This window comes from Micropterus dolomieu, linkage group LG18 (assembly GCF_021292245.1).
Source record: "Micropterus dolomieu isolate WLL.071019.BEF.003 ecotype Adirondacks linkage group LG18, ASM2129224v1, whole genome shotgun sequence".
In the NCBI taxonomy this organism is placed as follows: domain Eukaryota; kingdom Metazoa; phylum Chordata; class Actinopteri; order Centrarchiformes; family Centrarchidae; genus Micropterus; species Micropterus dolomieu.
In genome coordinates, this window is record NC_060167.1 from 33282089 (window position 1) to 33306941 (window position 24853).

At 38.7% G+C, this 24853-nt stretch overlaps 1 protein-coding gene across 2 annotated transcripts in view; it reads left to right on the top strand.

Annotated features, from left to right (window-relative positions):
- Positions 1-11642, top strand: part of LOC123987452 (contactin-4) — a 40819-nt gene extending 29177 nt beyond the window's left edge. For both annotated transcript variants that reach the window (XM_046076388.1, XM_046076387.1), the window contains 8 exons: positions 731-880; positions 1430-1500; positions 1916-2150; positions 2237-2352; positions 4831-5011; positions 6980-7092; positions 7833-8001; positions 8772-11642. In XM_046076388.1, coding sequence (XP_045932344.1) covers positions 731-880; positions 1430-1500; positions 1916-2150; positions 2237-2352; positions 4831-5011; positions 6980-7092; positions 7833-8001; positions 8772-8857 — 1121 coding nt within the window. In that variant the 3' untranslated portion in view covers positions 8858-11642. The remainder of the gene's footprint in view (positions 1-730; positions 881-1429; positions 1501-1915; positions 2151-2236; positions 2353-4830; positions 5012-6979; positions 7093-7832; positions 8002-8771) is intronic.
- The last annotated feature ends 13211 nt before the right edge of the window (positions 11643-24853 follow it).

Below are 24853 nucleotides of genomic sequence, written 5' to 3' on the forward strand. Positions count from 1 at the left end.
GGGGGGGGGGGGGGGGGGGGCTTAAAGAGACAGGAGCATTTACAGCTTGTTCAGACAGAGACTGAAATGAAGGCCTACATGAAGAGTCAGTATAAGAAAAAAATATATGCAAAGCTGCCATACAGGAGTCACAGATCTACAATATAGGACTGGAAAAGCTGTATAATAGGGCTCCTTTAACTTACTTGGTTATATAAGGTCAGTATGAGAAGATATCAGCCTTTCCTTCATATTTCGCATACTCCATACTACTTACCAGAACATTTGGCAGAAATAATCATTAGAGGTTGATTAAGTTAAATGCCTCCCTCATATTTACATTAACTTCATCCTTCCGAAACCTCAGCTCTGTTATATTTAATATTACAATATCTGAAAGACGCTGGTTTAAAACATAACAAGCCGATTAAAGGAAGATGTTTTGCTCAGTAATGTCAGCAGTGTTAACTGTAGCGACCTCATCTAACAGCTTATTATATAATTTCATTTATGTGTAAAATTGCATTGTGAGATGGAGGCATTGATGTGCAATATCCACAGAAATTAAAGAACGTGTAGAGCTCTGTAATTGGAACAGTATTAAAAGATTTACATATGTCACCGTTTCATTTTGATTTACTTCACTGGTTTATGAAATGTTTTTATATTTGTTGAAGACAAAATGTGAAATATGACTCAGTGAAATAATAAAAGACAAAACACATCTCAATTCTAAATTCTTTCATCCTAGTTCCTGATTCTGTGCCTGGACAGATGATGCATGCAACAGTGAAAGATTTGAACCCCTGGGTGGATTATGAATTCAGGGTGGTGGCAATCAACAGTGTTGGTGTTGGAGAACCAAGCACACCATCAAAACAGATTCGAACCAAAGCAGCAGGTATCCTCTCAATTTGTTATACTCTTCATAATAAATTAATCTGTCCCACTAGGAAAATGGAATTTAAGAGTTTCCTTCAGTGCTCTGTGTGATGCTACTCATTTCAAATCTGTTGTCCGCTTTTTATGCCACTAAGTGGACATTTAATAACACTTTTAAGGAAAAACACTAAGCTTGTGTGTTAGCACTCTGGAACTTGTGCCATGATTAATTAATAGATGCATCAACAGAAAATGTGACCTATCCACACATGTCATGAAGCAACTACATGAAAGCGTCTATTTTCAGCTGAGTAATTCCATCCTGCTGGTTGAATCACAATCAAACTAGTTTCCAGTTGGCCCATTGGGCTGACATGAATGGTGATGCCACTGTCAACAAAAACTTAAGTCCTCTGCTGTGTGATTACCCATTTTGTGTAAATAAGAAGCTTTACAGAGTGGCTGTCATCTCATTCAAAGCTACGTGGTTTAACGGAATCCTCTGCACCTGCCTTAGACATGACAGTCCAAACTGAGGGATGATTAAGTTTCCTTTGTGCCTGTTTAGTTCCCAAGGTTGCACCAGTTAATGTGAGTGGAGGCGGAGGAGCTCGAGGAGAACTTGTCATCATGTGGGAGGTAAGAGGATCATGGGCATTTTTCAGTGGGCATTCATTGTGACAGAGGATTCTTTGGATCTTTTGACGAGAATGGACTTCTGGCAGAGTTACTGTGTCTGCAGTGGTCTGGCTACAGAGCAAAGGCTTTCAATTAAAGGCAGAGCTTTTCTGATTTGCTGCCTGCTGACTGCCCCTGTTGTGTAAATCAAAATGGAGATACGGAGCTAGTGCAAATTTCATATGTGTAAATCTAGAATAGGTGACAACTTTACATTTTTTGGACGCAGTTCAAAGCACAAAAAAGATGCTGTATGTGCAGAATAGTTTGTTAGACATAAAACACTATTTCTACTTTACTTTTTTACAATAGCCTAATTAAATTCCTGCTCACAGTTGTTTGGGTCAAAGGCGTAACTTTTCTGTCCCTATCTCAGCCAGTTCCAGAAGAACAGCAGAGCGGAGAGGACTTTGGCTATGTTGTGGCTTTCCGTCCAATTGGCAGCAGCACCTGGATCCAGACAGTGCTGGCTTCACCTGATGCGTCGAGATATATTTACAGAAATGACAGCATTGCACCCCTGTCTCAGTTTGAAGTGAAAGTGGGAGTCTATAACAGCATGGGAGAGGGAATATTCAGCCGTGTCGTCAGAGTGTTTTCAGCAGAAGAAGGTGACATAGTCACCTGTTATTTCAAAACAATGTATGCTTTCACTCTTAATTGCAAATATGCATAATTCATAATCTCTCCTATTTAGAGCCCTCTGACGCGCCATCAAAAGTATGGGCCCGTGCTGTGTCAGCTTCTGAGATTGAGGTGTACTGGGAGCCAATTCCCCCCAGGTCCAACAGTGCAAAGATCATTGCATATGAGGTATGAAAAAGAAAAGTTGAAATAATAGTGCTTCAAGGAATATTCAAACAAGGACTCAACATTAATCCCTGAACAATTGACAGTACATTAAGCTGGCATTCATTTAAAAATAACAGAAGATGGCAACAATGCAGAAATATTCTGACTTTAAAATACTGCAGGTGTTGGAGCGGCAGATTTTTCGCAAGCTAATCTAGGGGATGAAGAGGTCTGTTGGCAGCTGTTCCAGTCTCCAAAAGACCTCAATACCAAGGCTGTCTGAGAGCTGCTATTAAAAAAAATTAAAATCACTATTCTCTACAACAAACTCTCTCCTGGGATTTGGCCGTGCAAAAACCTAGATAACAAAAAAATAACATTCTCTTCTAAACCCCAGATATTTTACATGGTAGGGTATGCCCAGGTGTCCTGACCTCCACTGAGACGCTTTGAGGTCAAGTGTTTGGCGCACACCTTGTTATGAGACAGAGGTTTGGAACACCATGATGACAATTTTGGGAGCTAGAAAAGCATTGTACCTGATGTGTGCATAAATATTAATGCTAAACATAGGGAAACACATTTAAAAAAGTTGGTTCCAATATAAAAATAAAGCTCCGTAACAATATAAATGCTTTTGAATAACTTATAAAGAAAGAAAGAAAGATAAGAGACAAACACAAACTGTATTAAATATTTTATTATCTCAGTGTAGGATTTACACTATTAAACATGACATTATTATTTTTTAAGCTGGGTGGACCAGCTTAAACTGACAAGTGGTTCTTCAGCATGTGGGTAGATATTAATTCAAATTGTCACAATTTTGACTACATGTTCCTTTATTTATCTGATATAAGCTTAAATTCCCAGCCCACCAGCAACCGGGGGCGTTCATACCCGTGCCTGCTATTCCCCCTCTTCCACAGCCTCGCCCATGATGAGCCATTCACCTCACATTCTTTCCCTTGGAATTACACATCATTGTCTGTGTAACGTTACTCGTCCCGCTTATGTGCTCCTCCGTTGAATTACACCATAGTAACAAGAAAATCTCAATAATGTCAGAGATATAACCCTGACATGTTATTTTCTTCCTTATTCTTTTAGAATTTGTAATAAACAACCTTACACCATGTATCAATGATGGTAGAGTTACTGTTGAAGTTACTAGCGATAATGTTGCGTATACATAGGCTAAGCTACTCTTACCTTACCCTTAACATACCCTCAGGCAGCAGTTGCTCAGGATTCTGCAATATTTCTGTTTTGACCAGCTAGCCCAATCGTTAGTGCCATTGCCTTGGCAACATGTTCCCTGAGTTTCAGGGGCGAAGCTTCTGAAGGAGCACTGAATGGAGGGGTGTATTTATTTGGCTCATATATCACCACTCTTTCTCCAGAGTTTCCAGTACTGGATAATTACTCTACTGGTCAGTCCAAGTTAAAAAAAATACTGATTGATGGTACAATCATGATGATGATTTTTATATTTTTAATTGTCACCTGTTGCTTGAATGACTTACCCTTTACATAAATAAAGACATTTCTGCAGACATTGGTGCAGAAAAAGGGATGGTATACCAGTGGGCATAATGACACGTATGTTATCATGTGGGACTTGAGCCATGGGAGGAAAGACACCCAGAAAAATACCTGAAAATGTTGGGGGTTTTTATGCACATTATAAAAACATTCGCCCATTCAGTAAAATTATGGGCACTTACAGTTATGACATTCTTTTTTAGACTATTCGAAACCAGGTTCAGTACCTGGTGGTATGATGCACTTTCCTGCCACTGTCTCCATAATAAGACTTTAAGATACAGCATGGCAGCTTAAGTCTCCTTAGATCGCTCTCTTTCATCCTTCTTTGAGCATATGTTTATATTCTCAGCAGAGGTGGTGTTAAAAGCTGAAAACTTCTTTTGCTCAGGTATTTTAGGTATTTTCCCAAGTGCTGGGAAAACTGCTACAATTAAATTGCTGGTGGGGGGAAAAAAAACATCCTAGATGCATCTGTTATCAGCAACTCCAGGCTCTGTCGCTAATCTGCCTTTCCCTAGCAAGATCTGTGAAAACCCGTGTGCAGCCAATTGAATAAGTACCTACTCTCAAACCATCTGTTGGACTGTCTGGTTTTCCTGTCTCGTGTTAGGGTCATAAATGATCTCCCTATGAATACAGATTCTGACAAGGTCCTTATCCTTGTACTCCTCACTCCCAGTGTTGCTTTTGGTATTGCTGATTGTCAGATACACTATCACTTGGTAGTTTAAAATGTGGGTTGGACTGCGCAGGACCTACAGTAGCTGAGCATATTAACATATTACATATACATATTTAAAGTTAGGTCCTGTAGAATCACTGCTCCAGCATATTACAACTTAAACCTAAATAACCCAAACTTGAGTTAAGTGAAAACAGAAGCCCCAAAATGAGAAGAATAGTACTAGAATAATATTGTAGCTCTGTGTAAGCCATGTGTCTTTGGTCCAGGTTCTCTTTTGGGAGAAAGGATCTCTGCAGAGTGAAGCAGAGAGCGTGAGTGTTATCAACACCACAGCTCTGCTTTCTGGCTTGAAGGGCAGCGCAGTCTATCTGATCTCAGTCAGAGCCCAAAACAGTGCTGGACTTGGACCCTGCAGCCCTGCTCTTAAAATCACCACCAAGAAACCACGTGAGTCCACACACACACACACACACAGGACACAAAATGTTCTTTATTTTCTCTTTGACAGCCTTTTACTTAAACCTTTACCTTTTTCTTTGACTTACTTGCACTTCCTAAACAATACGGTGAGTTCAACTAGTGCAGTTGTATAGGGGCCAATTTGACGCCTCCCTTGCTTTTTGTTCGAAATGTCTGTCTCACATTGGTTTCACCAAGAGCAGCAGTCGGCAATAGGCGGCCCGAGGGCCAAATAAATAAATGAATACGTAAATAAATAAATACTTTGACAGCGGCTGGTGCTGAAATAGATCTTAGTCGAGACAGCAACATTTACTTACATAATCACTTCCTCTTAACTGTGCCTACAAAATAAAAGCGTGAGAAAGTTTTTTGTTTTATTTTGAGTTGAATTGAGAGCTTTTACTTTGAAAAGGTCTGCAAGACATTCAAAAAGTCTGTGGCTTGTTTAACGCACCTCTAAAATAGCCGTCAAGAAACATGAGATGAGATGAGAAGCGCAGGAGTTTTCTCCGCCTGGAGATGCTGGGGAAATGAAAAAAAGCGTCCATAGGTTGATGGATGTGGATCAATCGCCGGGACACACACACTCCAGCACATGCTTTAATATGAGCATGTGAAACAGTCTCTTTATTGTTAGTATGTTGAAGAGGGAAAAAAAAGTATTTTTGCACAAGAGGGAACCAAAGTCACAACCCTTGAATTGAAAGGCCTGTGCACTATTTACCAAGGTTATCATAGTTTTGGATTTTTCATTAGTTTTTATTTTTATTTCATTTTGACTTTTTGTTTTCAGTTTCAGTTTAGTTTAATTAGTTTTTAATGTGGGTTTGTTAGTTTAGTTTATTTTTTGAAAATGCTTAGTTTAAGTTTAGTTTGCAGGATGCCAAGCTTAGTTCAGTCCAACTGCTTTCAGTTTCAGGTGACAGTTCACCTGCTTCAGCTCTTATCCCTCCACTGTTAGTTCACCTACTTTCCATATTTACATACTATAATAAACTGTCTACGTGCGTAATTAAACTGAGATTTCACATTCTTTCAGCTCTAACAGAAATGACACCTCAGCTTCTTCGTATGCTTAAGCTTCAACTTGCACTTCAAACTATTTCAGAAATGTAACGCAACTGACACTTCAACCCATTAAATGCTTCAACCCACTGTAAACCGTGACTCCATATTATATTCCCATATGAGTCAATACAACATAAATTGGCTTGAATCTGCACTCAGTGTCTAGTCTTTTGCTAAATGTTTTGCAAATCATGCATGCGATAGTTGTGTGAAAACTAAAGAGAACTGTGTGTAAAGAACAGAAATCATTAAAGGATGGGTTCGGTTCAGTGCAATTTCAAATCTGAGGCCAGTCCTTCAATCCAATACATTATTTATTCATTCATTCATTCATTTTATTCAATTATTTATTATCTTCCCCATGGTCGGACTAGTCTCAAGCAAGCATGTCAATTCCTCTGTCTACTTCAGCTATCTTACAATTTCGTGTCATATTCTATGTTGTTTTCTGTTAGGCCTTTTTTGCATTTCATGACATTGTTATAGTTGTAATTGTTGTCAGTCTGTTGTTTTGCACTAATAAATTGAATAAAAAAGCAGCCATACCACCTAAATCAGAACCATTCTCAACCACTGAAGCTGTTCACTGAAATATAATACCATAAAGACTTTTCTGCTGCTTCAGAGTGAACTTTTCATTTCATCCTTGTTAGCTGTGTTTTCACACACATAAATGAAAAGGTAATTAAAAAGTGTGCATTGTCTATTTTTCTTGACCTCTATTTTTCTCCAGTGTGATCCAAATAGATAGAATATATATTATGAAATGCATTCTGCTGCAACACCAGATGATTACTGCAGAATTAGTTTAGAGAACACTATTGATGACATTGGTGTGTGCATTCATCTGTGAACCATGTGTCTATATAATTACATATCTTGCAGCTCCAAGTCAGCCTCCAGGGAATATCGAGTGGAACCTGACCAACTCTAAGATCTTTCTAAATTGGGAGCATGTCAAGGCAATGGAAAATGAGTCTGAGGTGACAGGATACAAGGTGAGTTTGTCAGAGTAATAGCAGAAACTCCAGAACTGGGGAAACAAATAGAGCCTCAGCAGCTGTCATCCCAATAAATGGCTTTCTCATTGCAGTGGAAAGATAGACCTCAGCGCTCCAGTGTTGCATTATGGATTGGCCCTGTCTGGCTTTTCAAAATTAAAAGATCTGTTCCAGGTGATAAAATCAAAGGTGCCATGCCACAGAAGGAATTTAGCTTTTTCCAACCAGTACAACAATGAATCATATATGATCCGCTTAGCATTCCTTTTTGGTTTTTGTCGTAATATATACATATAGAGAGAGAGAGAGAGTCTCGAATGCTATGCAGACCTAGTAATTTAATGACAACTTTTGTGAAGCTCTGTAAGGGAGCGAGCAGTGCATGTAGACAGAAATAGTTGCAGAGGCAATATTGAAATAAAATATTGCTGCATTCTGATGAAGATCTGCATACATGACGAAATATTCAAAAAGGACATCTGAAGCCATGTTTTGAAAAGCCTATGTTCCTTCACCTTCACTCATCAGACCAAACCAGCAACTCGCAAGGCATTTGGAATTCATTACCTTCTCTGAAATTTCAAATGCGAGAGAGGGACCATTGTTTATGCTTTGTTTTTCATACACTGACATTGAATGAAGTCATGCATCTCATTGCTAAAGGGTCGTGATGGTTATTTCTGACTGTTATGGATGAAGAATGAAATGTTGACCGTAGGATCCACACTCTCCTCCAGGTTGTACATCGTCAGAACTGGCATGGCAGGACTACTGTATTGGAAACCAATAAGACCAGTGTGGAGCTGCAGATTCCCTCTGGAGAGGACTACCTTATTGAGATAAAAGCACTGACTGAAGGGGGCGATGGCACCAGCAGTGACCCCATCTGCATACCAAAGATGTCCAGTAAGTTTCAAATACTCTCCAGCATGCAAATGATTAGAGCTGGAATTAAGCAGAAAAGCATTGGGATGGGTGCACTCTCTGTAACTAATCCCCTGTGTGACAGATACTATTTATCAGCTTTTCCATAGCTTGAACAAGGCTTTCAGAATACACATAGAAATTGCAATAAGACTACACCAGACTAGGAAGATGAGACAACAAAACATTCATAGTGAACTCTGTGTTTTCAGTCCAATCTAAAAAAAAAATCAGTGACCTTGGGCAAAATGTTCTGCCATGGGCTGTGGTGTTTTTTTTTTACATGGCCCATGGCAAAACTTGTTGTTCACCAACAACAATACAAATTTCATCTAATATTCATGAAATTTGTTATATGATGTAGTGAAAAAGTGAGATTGCAGCCAAATCTAGATGACACATGTACATATGAACTCCAATAGATGCACTAGGTTTTGGTGGCATTTGGCCTGTATGTGACATTACAGCAACTTGATGACACTGTGTCTGTCATAAGTCTGCCCCGTGGATTTAGGTGTTCGCGAAAAATCAGCGAGATAACCTATCATCGTGTGTACCTTGATGCCCATCTGCACCCAGATGCAGATAATAAAAAAATGTACATGCTGTATTTTCAAATTTTTCAAATGTAATTTGTAATGCAACGTTTTGTACCATCTATGTGCTATTTTATTACAAGCCCAATATGCTGTGTTGCATGGTATATGCATATGCTGTATGCATGGTTAATATTTATTTTATTTTCTTCCTAGGTCTTAACTCAAAAGGATATGTGTGTCCAGAACCAATGAAGATTTGCTGTGTTATGTTTTTTGTATGTTCTATGTTCATTTTGTAGGTTCTAATGCCTTTATATTTAGCTCTGGACATTAGAATGAATTTAGTTTACGATTCTTTTATACAGATTTGTGGAATAAGCAGATAGCTAGAGAGTTTATCAACAGCTGGTTTGCAAACCAAAACTGGATGATAGAAGCGTTTTCAAATGCCCACAAATCTGTGGCTGCACCGTTACTCATAGGCAACAGCACTGTTACAAAACATTTTCATCTGCTTATTTTCAGGACCACTTCAATCCTGCATTTGATAAAAATGAAAATTCATTAATTTTGAACTGAATCTGAGCACCGGTTCATGTTTCCAAATTCCACTGTCTGTTTCCACCTATCTTGCCTCAACTTAAAAGTTATTTATTGGCTAGTAGGCCTACCTCTCACTAAATAACCTACAAGCACATCACAGTTTGCTTACTTTGTTCCTGAGTTAACTAAGCTCGGCTCCTTATTCTAACCCCCAAACAAACGGCAGTTTTTGCCTTAAAATTGTACTCCACTGACTTAGCATTGCACTCCTATAAAATTGCTGGAGTCAGGGTGTGTTGTGCTAGTAGCGGCTAATTTAGCCTTGAGCCCAGTGGTTTTCATACTTTTTCTGTCACGACCCCTTCAGAAGTCAAAAATTTAAAAAAATGACTGCATTTCATCTACTGTAGATTTTCAATCCAGCCCTGCATATTGGCTCAATGGCATTGTTTGCTTACACGTCTATATAGAACAAAGCTATCATTAATTTGTCTCTTAAGGTTCTCAGCCATCCAGGTTATATTATCCAAGGAAGGTTAAAGTCAAGAGCAACTGTACTTGGTTGCAGATACTTGAAGATGTTTCGTCTCTTGACCAATAGACTTTGTCAGTTCTGACTAAGGCCACATCCACACTACTACGTTTTTGTTTTAAAACAAAAACAATCTCTGTCCACACCAGCGTTTTAGCTGCGTTTCAGAGTTGATCTCCGTGGCATGCGCGTGCCGGTGTAAACAGGAAGCAGATGGTCTGCTCTGATGGTCTTCTGCAGTTGCAGAAGATTTGGCGAAAGAATAAAGTAATACAGACAAAGAACCACACAACAGTTTTTTTTTTGCATTTGCACCAACAATGAGCTGGAACTGTTACTGAAAGTACAAAGCGACTGTGGCAGCGGAAAACGAAGTAAATACGGCGACATGCACAGTGCAAGTGTAGGCTATAAGTACAAGTACAAAATATTTTAATAAAAATACCAAAACAGTAGTGTTGTGTTTTTGCTTTGTATGACTTATAAGACCCAGTCAGAGAGCCAAACGTGAGCGTCTGTGTCATTGTTTTAAAAGTCCTTCGTTTCACCTATCCGCACTAAAACACTAACCCAGAGTTTTAAAACGAAAACGGGCTAAGCAGTGTTTTCAAATGTTCTGTTTTAGGTATTCGGACTTGCCGTCTTAGTCTGGATGCGAGGTGAAAATGTCGCAAAAGGTCTGCGTTTTAAAACGAAAACGTACTTGTGTGGATGGGGCATAACTGGTAGGGATTATTTAACCTCCGTGGGGTCATCGATACCGCTGGTTTGTTAGTGCTCCTGGTTGTTTTAACCACAGTCGTTATAGTTGTTGGAGCCAACCAAGGCCTAGTCTGAACGACCACCGTTTGCATCCTCACCTGAGGCCAAAAGTGAACGGTGCTTTAGTTTCCTGGGAAGTGATGAAAGGACAGCATTATAAGTGGGGGCTAAGTGGTGTTGCAGACCCCCTCCCATATTAAGCAATGGCTAACAGGGGAGGAGAAGGAATTAATTTGAATTACATTGCTTGTTATTAATAACACCTGTGCTTTTCCTACTATGACAAGTCAAAATAACCACTTAGAGCAAGGCCGTATGTTAAGGAGAAGCTCCCTATATTAGCTAACAATGCTGCCCATGCTAGTTTGTTTGGGGTTATAACTGTACATATCATTCAAATATATATTTATAACCATTTAGGTTACATGTGCAACCTGATGTGACCTCTAGTCACCAGAGGTGTCGCCAGATCCATTAAAAGGAACAAGCTTGAGGATTAACACTTTAATAGCACACTCTTTTCATCCACAGAGTTATGGCAGCCTGTGTTGATTTGTGCTGCTTAAATATGTCACATGTTGAGAACAGATGCCAACCCAGATAAGATGAAGGGATTTATTGCAAGGGAGATGAAATGATGGCATTACTACACTTACCATGTAAATGTATCACACCCCCAAAACTGAAAGATAACTAAGTATAACAGATCTCCTGAACCTCTCTTTTCTTGTCACCTCATTTTGCTTTGTCCATTTAGTGTGCTTTTCATAAAACACAAACATTAGCATCCACCATAACCAAGTGGATCTCATCTTGTTGCACATGTATGACTTGATCAAAGAAACGTTTGTCTTTGAAGGTTTTCAGTCATGCTCAGTTTGAACAGACTTGATCCAACATGAACAACATCCAGTTGTCCAACTTTTTTGCATAACATCCTTAATATCTTGCTAATTAACATACCTTAGCTGTACTTAAGTACGCTGTAGGATATGATATTACAGTACAGATCCAGATGATTTACATTTAGCATTGTCTGATATGATGAACATAAGCTGCATTAATGCATTATTACATGTAATCCAAGAAATATTTCCCTGATACAAAATAGTTGTAGATGAACATAAACGTAGGAGACAATAACACATACATTTTGTCCTGAAGAAGAGTTGCTTGTTGAAATGACATACTTAAAGTATATATATATTTCCCTCATGTTTAGTTTTATGCATTATTTTTTATTTTGATGACTGAAGTGCTAAAACATTTATTATATTGCATTATATATAGAAAATCTTGTTCATGTTGCTTTGAAGGATTTATTTTGTGCTGTTCAAGTACCATAATCTTTAAATCCTTATTTTATTTACATTTTTTATTTTTTATTTTTTTTGCTGGAATATCTCGTTATGATGTCTAAAATTTGTATTTATGAATTTGTTCCCTCTTTTATTTATGATTAATCTGCTTCTTTAACTGAATCTGCAATTTGTTTCTCAAGTAATGTAATACCATTGTATTAATACAATAAGATATCTCTGTGAGATGACAAGAAGACTCAATAAAATGTTCACATTGAAACCTTTAATCAGTGTGTGTTTAAGCTTGTGTGATTCATGCACCTGACTGGGAGTCTTTGTAGGAATGGTCTCAGGAGATTTCTCCTGTACCACAGAGTGTGCAGTGGAGTGTGCAGTAAGTATACTAGGATCCTCATCCTGAAAGTGCAACAAATCCCACTTAATCACCAGTGTACAACACCAGTTACATTTTTGTAGTTTTTTTTTTAATAAATATTCCCTCAGAACTAAAAAAAAAACAAATTAGCGGGAAAGATTAGTTTCCACAAGTTTCTATAGCAAAGACATGATTTTTGTAGTTTTGTATTTTAGAATGGAGTTATGACACTTAAGTGGAAGTTCTTCTCCACTGGAATATGGTATTGCACAGAATATAAAGTGTATACACAAATAAATTAAAAGAAATTACACTAACAAAATGACACTTTGTTTATCTGAGTGAATAGTGCCATTTCAGATACTTAAATACGGATACATTTTTAGCTAATAACTACTTAAAACATACTTTCCTCAATCTTAAATTTATTTCAGAAAAATATGTCTGAAGTATGTTGGCTATTTAAGTACCACATTAGATCTTGAGTATGTACCATTAACTTACACTGAAATTATTAATACTGTCATGTAAAGATGATTCGTCTTGTCCTCTTGTTTCTGCAAATGAAACACCACACTAGTAAAATCTGATTGAGTTGTCTTTTATTTTTATTTATTTGCAGTATAGTAAGCACTTTCCCAATATAGGGCTATGACAACTAAGTTGGTATTTTTTTAGCATAGTATTGTACCTTGGGAATAATGAATGCTTCAATAAATAGAAAGAATATAATGTTTTCTTAAGCATGATACTCCAAGCAAACCTAATTCAACCACAGTATAGTAATTGCAGGATACTGTGTTTTGAGAAAAGAGGGTTGAACTGTGCAGACTTCAGCACAGATTATAGGTGTCATTTACACTGGGGACATGTCCTCACCACATTTTGAAATGGCTGTTTTTTTCCGCATCACTTTTTGAAAGCATAAAAATGTTCTGAAAAAAAGCTTTCACCAAGAAATGTTAATAAATAAAAAATGATTTGAGAAAGGTTTGCACAATAAGAAAACATGCAATGCAATTTAAATATAGAAGAAACAAATGTCCATTGTCCACAAAGTAACTTAAGCTAAAAATAAACAAGCTACTGATTACTGCATTTTATATTTTTATATTTGTGAATTGTCACCTGCCAGCTGAATATAAAAAAAGACATTTCCACCGTAAATTGGAGCAAAAAATGTCTCCAGAATACAGGAAAATAATGCTCAGATTTTCTTGGGGAAGACCTCAAGACCAGTGTTGGGCAAGTTACTTCCAAAATGTAATACGTTATAGATTACTAGTTACTGTCTTTTGAGAGTAATTAATTATAGTACAACATTACTGTCTCCAAATTGTAATGCTTTACACTACTTTTGTGTTACTTTTTAGTTACTTTAACTGCTATTTAATGGTCACATTATTCTGATGGTAAGATGTGCTGCATAGGCAACCGCATGGGTGGATTCTACTGATGTGCAGTTATCTGCGGATTGGGTGGGTCTTTGTCATAAAAATGAACCTTTTGATTAATAGCGGGTGTGGGGGAGGGGAGGGGGTAATTAACACATTAAGAAAGACGCTGTGCTCATTTACGCACGAGGTGCAGCAGCATTACATGATTGATTATTTGAATCTCCCGATACACCGACAGGATCGGTCAGGATGAACTGACAGCAGCCTCTCTGATCATGAAAGTAAATCATTAAAGAAAACACATAGCCTATAGAAATCTATTTAGACATGACCCATCAGGGGAGCTACAGTCTCATTAAGACGAGCTGTGATTCCCCATAGTTTGAACCCTTCCTACAATCTCGGCCATCGGATTCCCCCATCAGGAAATAACGTGAATCTTTTACTCATGGATTTGATTCTACTGCTGAAATGGTTTGCAGTGTTGGTGAATTATTAAATAAAGAAAACACCACTTAATTTCGGCTTAAAATGCGTTGTAACACGCGTAACTGAGATTGTAACGGGTATATTATTACCAGATTTTAGGTATGTGTTACATTACTGCCTTGCAGCAAAAAGCAATACATTGAAATTGAATTGAATAGAATGGCATTACTGTAATTGCGTTACTTTTGTACCAAGCTACTCCCAACACTGCTCAAGACCAGCTGCTCATATTTTTAAGCAATTCATATTTCTTCAACATAGCGTTAAAAATCTTCTTGTCTGCATAGTCATGTCTCGTGACCCAACTGTATCATCATTCCCCCTGATCTGAGCCCTTATGTCCCCACCACTTTTCAACACAAAGTGGTGCCCTTGTTGTTACTTGTTTAAATGTGGTAAGAACAGTTCATTAATGACTACCCTAATTACCACCACAGTCTAATATGTACAGTTGTTAGCTGAGAGACAGGGACCAAGAGAGGAAGGGGATCCACAGAGACTGCTTGTAAATAGGGCCCAGAATTTAGTGCTACGCCCCTGCACATCAGCATGTTGATGTATGTCAAGAAGTTATTAATATTATTTATTTCTTCACAAATCAGATGCAAAACAGATGCTTTGTCAGTCTCATAATATCACCTGGTATTTAGAAAGGCGGAATATTTATTTGCATACACTCATTAAGGTTGATCAGTAACAAAAATCCTGTTTGAGACAATTAAATGTATGATGGATTATGCAGTTATCCCTGGCATTAGTCTTGGTAGATAAAATCAGCAGCTCAACAGAAGCTTTCTGATCTTAGCTCATAATCTCTGTGTCCTAAATAAACTGATTTACTGTAAATATGTCCAATGTGGCAGGATATATTTCATATTTTCAATTTTGACTACTACTACTACTACAACTAAACATTCTCAGTCACAAATGTACAAGGAGACAGTCAAAGATAAATTCTGTGAAAACATAGAACCTTTTAGAACTGTAATGTGCATATCCAACTCACCTTGTCTGACACATCATTTAAACTGGAGACCTGATAAGGCATGTATGTCAAGAATGTCGGGAACTTACATCAATATACTCGTCCAAAACTCATTCCCACTGTACAAAACTCAGCACAATCTTCTTTGACTTTAAGCCGCCTGTTCTGCTGGTGCAAAATTCGGCCTTAAATATGTAAAGCAACTGAAAGAACCAGAGCTTGACTCACAGCTTGTAGCTAATCCTTTATTCATGGAAATCTCCAGAGAATGGCAGCTTCCGAGGAGTGGCTTCTTTACCTTTGCTGGGCTGTGCATGTTGTGCTGCTTTGAATCCACCTCCACTCATTACTATCAACATGCGACGCCTCATGTGGGACAATCCGAAGAAACTGCTTGGGTCACCTGATAAGCACAGAGTGATATGTCATGAACTAAATCCAGAGCTCTTATTTTATTCTACAAATGGTTTTATCTCCATCACACACATACACGCTGCTGGGAAAAGTTAAATATGGAGTGGATTGGTGTGCGGAGGTAGGCAGAAGTCTCTGTTCCTACATCCAGTTTGAAAATATGATTTGTTGTTCATATTGAAAGTAAGTTGGGGGTGGGGAGAAGCTGACAATATTTTCTGGTATTGCCGAGGTGTAGGCTGCAAGATATGTCAGAAAGTGACAGTGTGTGGACCTGAGCGGAGCTCTAAAGTAGGGATAAAGTGGTGTGATGGACAGAAGATTGGCTGGGAATTAAAAAGACCATGAGCCCTCTCCAAGCACCATGGGACAGCTGACAGGCAGTCTATAGAGCTCTCCTCCCAGGTTCACTGGGAAAAGACTCTGTTCAGACTGACAAACTACAGTCATCACTCATTCTTCACTGTGGTCTGTTGATGCAAACATTAACTAATTTCTATAGATGTTAAAAAGTGCTATAACAAACAAGTCCTTTTAGGGACCTGACTTAAACATAAAGCTTAAAGCATAATTTTGGTTTATTACAATTAATGTCTTAACATGGTGACATTGCTTCAACTAAGTCCAATGGGGTAAGAAACAAACAATAAGACCATCAGAGAAGTTATAAACAAGCCAGCAGTCTTGCCAGATTGTCCAAATCATTTATTTGGAGGTACAACTGAAAGTAGGAAGGAACCACCTAAATGTCAATAATAATCCCTCATTGCAGAGAAAAAATGCGAAAGTACAGCAAGTGCGGCAGGTCAATTTTGGACATGATCTCTGTTTGTAATCTGTGATTGATGTTTACAATCAACAGTTTTTGTACCTTCATTTTCCAAATAAGTTAAGCTAACCTTGGTTTTGTTAAAAATGTGTTTGATCATCCGAGTGCTTGTATTTCTTGCCCTGATTAACTTTTTTAAAGCACAGTTCTCAGTTATTAACTTGGTGACTTCAGTCATATTATTACTAATGTAAATAATGGCTGAAACTGCAGAAATAAGACCCAATTTGTAGTAAACCAGAATGATCCTTTAATGATGAATTCATTGTTTTTACCATTTGGAGGCAGGGCAAAGCAGCAGGGGAACATCAGAGAGAAAACCAGATAATATTTGCCTTCAATTATGATGCAGTTTCAGTAAAATCAGTGAATAAAGTTGTGCTTTCGTACAGTAATCTCTGGTGCCCGTCCCAGAAACACTATTTTTCAGCAGCGTCTTAAAAATTAAGAAAGCTTTTCATTGTATCATAAATTAATGCAGGCTCCCAGTGTAGGATGATTCATCAGCATTTTAAAATTGTTTTCCAGGAAATGAGACACACTAAAATGTCATCAAGAATACCTACAAAACAACATCTTATGCCATCGATGGGCCAGATCCTGCCATATGACGTGTAGGTCCAGTGCATATAAAAACATTGCAAGTACAATTATATAAAAAAAATAAATAAGTTATTCATTTCAGCTGTTTAACATTGTTAATCTAAATAATCATTTCATCTTTAAAAATAAGCATTTTATTAATGTTGGTCCAAAGTTTTACTTTTCCATTAAGATCCTTTTAATCTTATTTTAGTTTATTGTGGTATATTATTCGGTTTTATTAATTTTATATGCAACACTTGTGGACATCCTCAATAAACAGATCATGCTGGTTGTGTTTTATTATTGTCTTTTGTTTACTATTTGTGCCTGCTTACTATGCCAACATGCAATGGAACTGTTGATACTGCGTGCCTTTAATATTTAGCTTTCACTGGTGTGGAAACATCAAGATCAGAGTTTAAGTTTAAAAATGTTTATGTAGTATTAATGGAAGTTAATATTAATTAATTTTTTTCAATAGTGCTATTGACATGAAAAAATAATTAATATTGCACTACTAAGGCTATGTTTGAATCGCTTATTATACTTTCCCAGATCACTTTAACATTTAACTTGTGGAAACAAGAACAAATTTAGCACAAAGCTTTAGTTATAATTTCAGTCTTTATGCTAATGCCCTGTGTATTTGTATAAAGTTTATCTTTAAATCTCAGGCTTCTGTAAACTACAATGTCCACACATTGGGCAGAAATAAATATGCGCATGTGCAGAACGGACCATACAGAAAGGTGCTCTGGCTACAGCCAATCATTACGCGCTATACCGCGAGGTTGCGTAGCGTGAGCGGTGCTACAGTCCGCAGCCGGACGTTATTGTAAATGGTAGAATTCGTCTTCTGAATGTCGGTGCATTTGATCTCAGTCGATCCAATGCCATATTTTAGTCTCCAAAGTGGTGGAGCTGGGGGGGTGGTGCAGCGGTTGGCATGGTCGCCTCACAGCCAGAAGTGCTCGAACCTTTGTTGTTCCTTTCTGGGGGAAGTTTGCATATTCTCCCCGTGTCTGCGTGGGTTCTGTCCGGGTGCTCTGGCTTTCTCCTACCATCCAAAGACACGCAGGCTAGGTGAATTGGTAACTCTAAATTGTCCGTGAGTGGGAGTTGTTGTTTGTCTATGTGGGGCCCTGTGATGGACTGGTGACCTGTCCAGGGTGTACCCTGCCTTTTGCCCGATGTCAGCTGGGATTGTCTCCTGTCCTGAAGGCCAATAAAAACAACAGCGGAAAGGAAGTCGAATTTATGGCTTGACTGATATTTAGGGAGAAGCCACAATTCAAGTCAAAAATAGAGGGCAAGCATCAAAATCAGAATGTGTTCAAAACAAGCTGCAGACATGTGACATCTTTTGTTACTGTCACTCTTCACACAAGTCTTTTCAACATGGTTGTCAGTTCATATTGGAGTGAGATATTGGTTACATCCTAGAATAGATGTGAAGAAAACATCCAAAAAACGTCAGATTTGAGCATGAAGGTCTGCATTGTGAATGTGGCCTATTTTACACATCTGTGACAATATGAATGCTGGTACTAATGATGCTCATTCTATAGTTTTAAATGTATTCTATGTCTAATCCTCTGTCCTATAGTACAGCTCTGCATTGTATATTATTACCATCCAGGTAAGTATATTCAGTACCTATGTGTCTTCCATTATTGATTACTTGCTGTAGGGCTCTGGCACTAACAGCAAATAATCATCTCATGAATCCACCATGAAATGTCCATTTTACTTTTTAAAGCTAATTTAACATGTTTTGCACTTGTGAGTGATTTGTCTTTCCAATCCAATCCAATCCATTTTATTTATATAGCACATTTAAAAAACAAAGGTTTACAAAGTGCTGAACAAGAAATAAAACATAAAAACTCATAGAAAACACATAGAAACACATAAAACAACGAGACTACACAGCTCTCATGCTGGGTTAAAAGCCAGGGAATACAAGTGGATTTTAAGACGGGATTTAAAACATTCGAGGGTCAGGGCCAATTTGACCTGTGGAGGTGGCTCATTCCACAGTTTAGGGGCTGCTGCTGAAAAAGCACGGTCGCCCCTGGTTTTTAACCTGGTTTTTGGAGTGACCAGCCGAAGTTGGTCAGTAGACCTAAGTGGGGGTTTAGACTTGTAAGAGGTCTGAGATGTAGTGAGGTGCCAACCCATTCAGTGACTTAAAAACAAACAATAAGATCTTAAAATGTATTCTAAAATGAACTGGGAGCCAGTGAAGCAAGGCCAGCACTGGTGTAATGTGTTCAACTGTAAGCGTGAGAGAGAGGTTTGGTTAACTCCAATGTAAAGTGCAGTAGTCCAGAAGTGCTTACGAGACAAAACAGGTTTGATTTTAGATAAAAGCCTCAGGTGATAAAAACTGGATTTAACAACATTATTTATCTGTTTATCAAGTTTCCAACTGACCTCCGCTGCTTCTTTATTCCTAAGCCACACTGCATACTCAGTCAGTCATTCAGTGCAGAACAATAATGTCTTCTTATCTGTTATACCCTGACCTTTAGCATTTCAGCCAGTTAATGCATGTATGCCATTAACCTTGGAAGTCCCCTGGGAACTGGACATTGTGGTGTCAATCACTTCTTTGCAAATTATTTATGTGCAATCATTTGTTCCCTGTATGTCATCTTACTTGAACAGGAGCTTAAGAACCAGGAGATTGACACAGTTGGGGTTAAACTGGCAGATGCAGCTTCTTGATTGTTACACTGATTCGTTAAGCGTAACTAACACTGATTCTACTGTATCTGATTCTCTATTCTCAATTCTACTGTGAAAAATGCACAGTACAATGGATGCTTGCATACTTTTGTAAAAATTAAATCTTGGCTAATATTTAAAGAATGTATCTTACAATTATCATAAAGTCATGTGGTTAAAACAGTTAGATATCAATTTGCTCGACAACCCGCCACTGACACAGTAATAAGCAAATGAATGCAGGTGCGCTGGGGGACATACAGAGAGACATCCAAAGAGAGTTATCAAATTATTGCGAATGTGCCTGATTTAGATAAGTGCAGTTTTTGATTATTTTGTTATTAATGGAGAATGTTAATGACTTACTGTACATAAGTTAACTCCCAGCCTACGCTTGCCATGGAAATTCTGGTTTATTTCAACCTGGCATATTTCCCATAAATATGTCTGTTGTAACTCTATGGGTTGGGTTACCATTACAATTTCACCACCTCCATTACAGAGATTTGATAAAACGAGGACTCTAAACTCAAAGAAATGTGAATGCAGGAGCCTCCAACAGCTTTCCAAATAAACATGATTTTTACACGAATCATTAAAAACACCTAGTCAAACCAAAAGCAAGCACAGAAAGTAGCCCCCTGGCATAGCCATGGTGGCTAACTGTAAACACTACTTGGCAGTAAAGCTGTTCCTGTTTCCTGATTCTGCTTGTGCAGAGAAAGGGTACAACAGTAAACTGAATAGTGTTTCTATGCGCATTATTGTATTCTATTCTATTCTGTTCTGTTTCAACAGTAAACTTGCAGGTTACAGCTACAGCTATAATTAGCTGAAAGTCAATCAATCAATTAAATTTATTTGTCACATGTAATCACATCAGGTAAAATCACAGTAAAATGTAATCCCGCCAGTTCCTATCATTTTTGCATTGACAAGAGAGTAGAATAGAACAGAATAGGACTAAATACGTGTCTGATAAATATATGTACGATAAGCAGTGACCTCATTTAGGATACTAGATCTTCCTGAGCCTCTCAGTGCTGGCCTAGTGTATGTGGTACTTTCTTCCTGACCGCAGCAGGGAAACCTTTTGTTGCACTGCCTGGTGTAAATATCCTTTAGGTATGGTAGAGCACTGCCTATTGTATGTTCAGCCGAACAGACCACTCTTTGCAGGGCCTTGAGGTCATGTTCAGTGCTTTTTCCTTACCCAGCAGTGATGTTCAACGTTGGACCCTTCATGGTGCAGGAATAGATATTCCTCAGTATTTGAGCAAATTAGGCTGCTCCTTTCCAGACCTCAGCCCTAAGTTGTAGGCTGCGGTGCATGTGTTTATGACATCCTGGGTGGTTGGAATGATTTAACTGTAGTTTTGGGCACAGCTGCGTCTGTTGTTTTACAAATAAAATCCGCCACAGCCTCAATAACCTGACCTCTCTCACTGGGGGCATGCAACTTCGTTTGTTTACACACTTTACCCTCAGCAAGAAAGCCACATGTTCACTCTTCCCGAACACAGGGAGCGATTCGCTCTGTAGCTGTTTTTTAATGGTATGTAGCAGTGGTCCGGATGATGCTGTAGCTCTGTAAAGCTGAGGGGAGCTGCAGATTCAGGTGAAAAGTATCTGTAGGTTAATTACAATGAGGAGCCCATTTCAGATTGTCACATAGTTTTCACATTTTTATTTGATCTTTTCTTATTTTGTTATTATTTAACTCATTTTGTCAGCAGTAACTGAGAAATCAAAATGCTTTGAAAAAGAACAGTGACAGTGCCCTCAAAGTGACCTAAAATAGCATTTAAGAATATTAGCATCTAACACATAATCAAACATGAAATAGGACATTTGTGAAGTCTTTTGAAGGTAACCCTATTCCCACCTCCCCACTGAAAAGTTACACCAACCATATGGTGAACATAAACAAGTGAAATGTCTTCCTAAACCCTCGGGAAGCCTGTAGCACTTATGAGCTGTGTTCATTAGCCCCAAATGAACTTTGAAGGTGAGAGGGAACAGCGAGGAGGACACCGCAGCTGTGTATAGGGTTTGATTTGTATGTTACAGTGTTGCAACCATCATGGAAGTTAATAATTTTTTTCCTAATTATAGATGTGGTGAAACCACAGTTAAGGCCACAGTCTGTTTCTCTCTCCTTGGAGAAAATTGAGTAATTGAGTGTAGCGCAGAACAGATTAATGACATGGTGTTTGCAACTTGGCAACTAGTACTAATTATTGTTGGCAAAGGAGGATTGCTACATATTGTGTATAAACACTGATATGATTTGATGAAATGATCCCAGTTTTCCCTGTTCACTACTAAGTCTCAGAAGAAAAATGGTCTCATTTGTATAGGCTACCATGTTGTCTTCTGATCCTATGGGCAAATCATCCTCCAAAGAAAAAATAAATTGAAAGGAGAGGATATACCAGAGGCTTGACCCCAATTAACATTGTCATTTTCTGTGTCTGAAAATTGCTCAGCCTTTGGTGATCGCAAACAGCCCAAAATCTGTTGTCTGTCCTGTCCTTCCTTTCTTCATGGGACCATCTCACTCACTGATTTTCCTTCTAAAGTCTTCCTGCAAACACTTCATCAACAGCTGTGTGATGCACTGATATTTCAAGGACTCCGTGTAGGTGAGTAGGACTGGCGTGTTGTGTGATATTTTCTACAAGGTAGCATGCTTAAGAGGTCAGAGGTCTTTTGTAGTGAGATGTTGGGTGTCACTGAGTATTCTTCAGAGCCACTCAAAATTGTTTCTAGAATCTAGAGTGACAGAATGAACTGCTTGTTTGACAAATTATTATTTTGCCTTCATCTTTGAGATATTAATGCATCTTGCAAATGGATGCAGATTGATAGAGGTACTCCACACTCAAACAAACACACACACACACACACACACACACACACACACACACACAAAGGTGTTAACACTAATAACACTAACTAGAATTAATGTTTCCACTCCTGGGTTTAAGACACTCTCCTGCAAAGGCTACCCAATCTTGGCTCAAAGCTTTTTTACTTTTAAAACTGGCATGTCAAAGAGAGACAAAGTCTGATTCAGACTCGGTTTGACGTTGCCTGTATGTTGCATGTATGCACCTAAATACCAGTACACTTACATGCACACAAGCATCCGGATTCTGTCTACAAGGTTTCAGTGTATAAGATTCATGAGTTTCTTTGTGGTTGATTGAAGATGGAAATGCAGCAAAGCCTTCACAAGTGTTTGATTGACAGACGTTCCTCTGAGGCATCCGTCTCCCGAGAGTGACTGCTCAGTGGTCAGGAGAGCCTGGTAGATCGACTTGATGATGATAGATGATGCCAATGGGACAAGCCTACCTCGTGGCTCGAACATAAAGAAATCTCACATTGAATAATAGCTTCACTGAAAAGTTATATTTGATCGAATGGTCCAGGATTAGTCTCATCATCTCTCTCATGGGGAAAAGCACGAGAGTTGCTACGTGAGTGAGCTTCCTGGCTTCACCAGAAATAGCAAAGCGGGCATGTGGGATGCAAAATGTTGAAAATGACTAATCATGTCATATTAAGCTGAGGAATGCTTCCACAGACTATTATATAGAAATGTACATGCATTTACTTTTTGTGAAGTGTTCAGTATCCTCTGTTGCTTGTATTTCCTAGTGTTCTAGAAATAAATATACTCCTCTCCCTGAGATATTTGTAATACTAACACAACTGAAGACAACGCACTAAGTTGCAGTTAAAAGCAACTCCGACATGACAATGTTCCTCCAGGCTATAGGAGAGCAGCCATCTGCGAGGGTTGTAAATGCTACTGAAGCATCACTGAGCAAATACATCCAAGTCAGAGCTATTTTATTCAAAGAAAAACCAGTCACGCATCACCAACAATCTCACAATATACACTGCTCAAAAAAATTAAGGGAACACTTAATCATCACAGTATATATATACATCAAATCAATTAAACTTCAGCGCTATCAATCTGCCCAGTTAGGAAGCATAAGCAATTGGCAATTGATGTCACCTGTTTTGGTGCAAATGAAAGTAACAATAGGTGCACTGGACAGGCAACAGCAAAATGGTGTGCATTTTTATGACCAAACTGTCAGAAACAGACTCCGTGAGGGTGGCATGTGGGCCCGACGTCCTCTAGTGGGATCAGTGCTCACAGCCCAGCACAGTGTAGCTCAATTGGCATTCACCAGAGAACACCAGAATTGGCGCCCTGTTCTCTTCATAGATGACAGCACGTTCACACTGAGCACATGTGACAGATATGAAGGAGTCTGGAGATGCCATGGTGAATCTTATGCTGCCTGCAACATCATCCAGCATGACCAGTTTGGCAGTAGGTCAGTGAAGGTCTGGGGAGGCATATCTTTGGAGGGTCGCACAGACCTTCACGTGCTGGCTAACAGTACCCTGACTGCTGTAAGGTAAACGGGATGATATGCTCAGAGCCATTGTCAGACCTTATGGTGGTGCAGTGGTTCCTGAGTGGCCTTATGTAAAACACTTCTGCCGAATAAGTGACATAGCAAACATTTAATTCATGACTGATCACCTGTTTCCGCTGTCGGTGTCTTGCCGGATGGTCTCATAACTTGCAGAGACATGGCTGGTAGCAACTTGCACGCTTGAAACAAATTTCTGAGTTTTTCTGAGATCCATGGTCCTCAGGTCCATGCGATTGGTTTTGTTTCTGGTTACCAACCCATACTTCTTGTTTATTACAGCCATGTGTAACGTCAACTACTGACGTAACTACGCTTGCTGTAGCCGAGTTCATTTGCTCTAAACCAGGTTATGGAAAAGCACCTATTTTGAATTGTCTTTTTTCCCCATTTTCTTTCTTTTTTGCAAGATTTCAAAACTCCGCTTAGCACATTGAAGTGTGCTCTGCCTGCCAATTGTACCTCTAATTGTAGCTCTGCAGCCACCTGATCAGTGACATTACTATTTTTGTTTGCTCTACAAATAATAATTGAAATGTTTTTTTTAAATAAATACTTAACAAGGAACCACATTGCTTGACTGGTGATCACTGATCATTGGTAATCATTGATATAGGGATTAATGAACAGTACGCCACCAGGGCTGGACTGGCCATCAAAACTCGCACATCGGGCATTTTCTTCTTTTGTGGGCCGATGTTTTTTTTGTTTTTGTTTTTGCAACGGTATAAACTATTAAAGGTGGTGGATTGGCCAGTTGGTCATGATCGACTCTGGGCTGGACCAATTATAGCCGAGGAGGTCAGATGCACCCTCCCCCTTCAACGGATCAGCAATGAGCAATCACATATTATTGCTGCTGAACAAAAATGGAGAACAAAAAACGTAA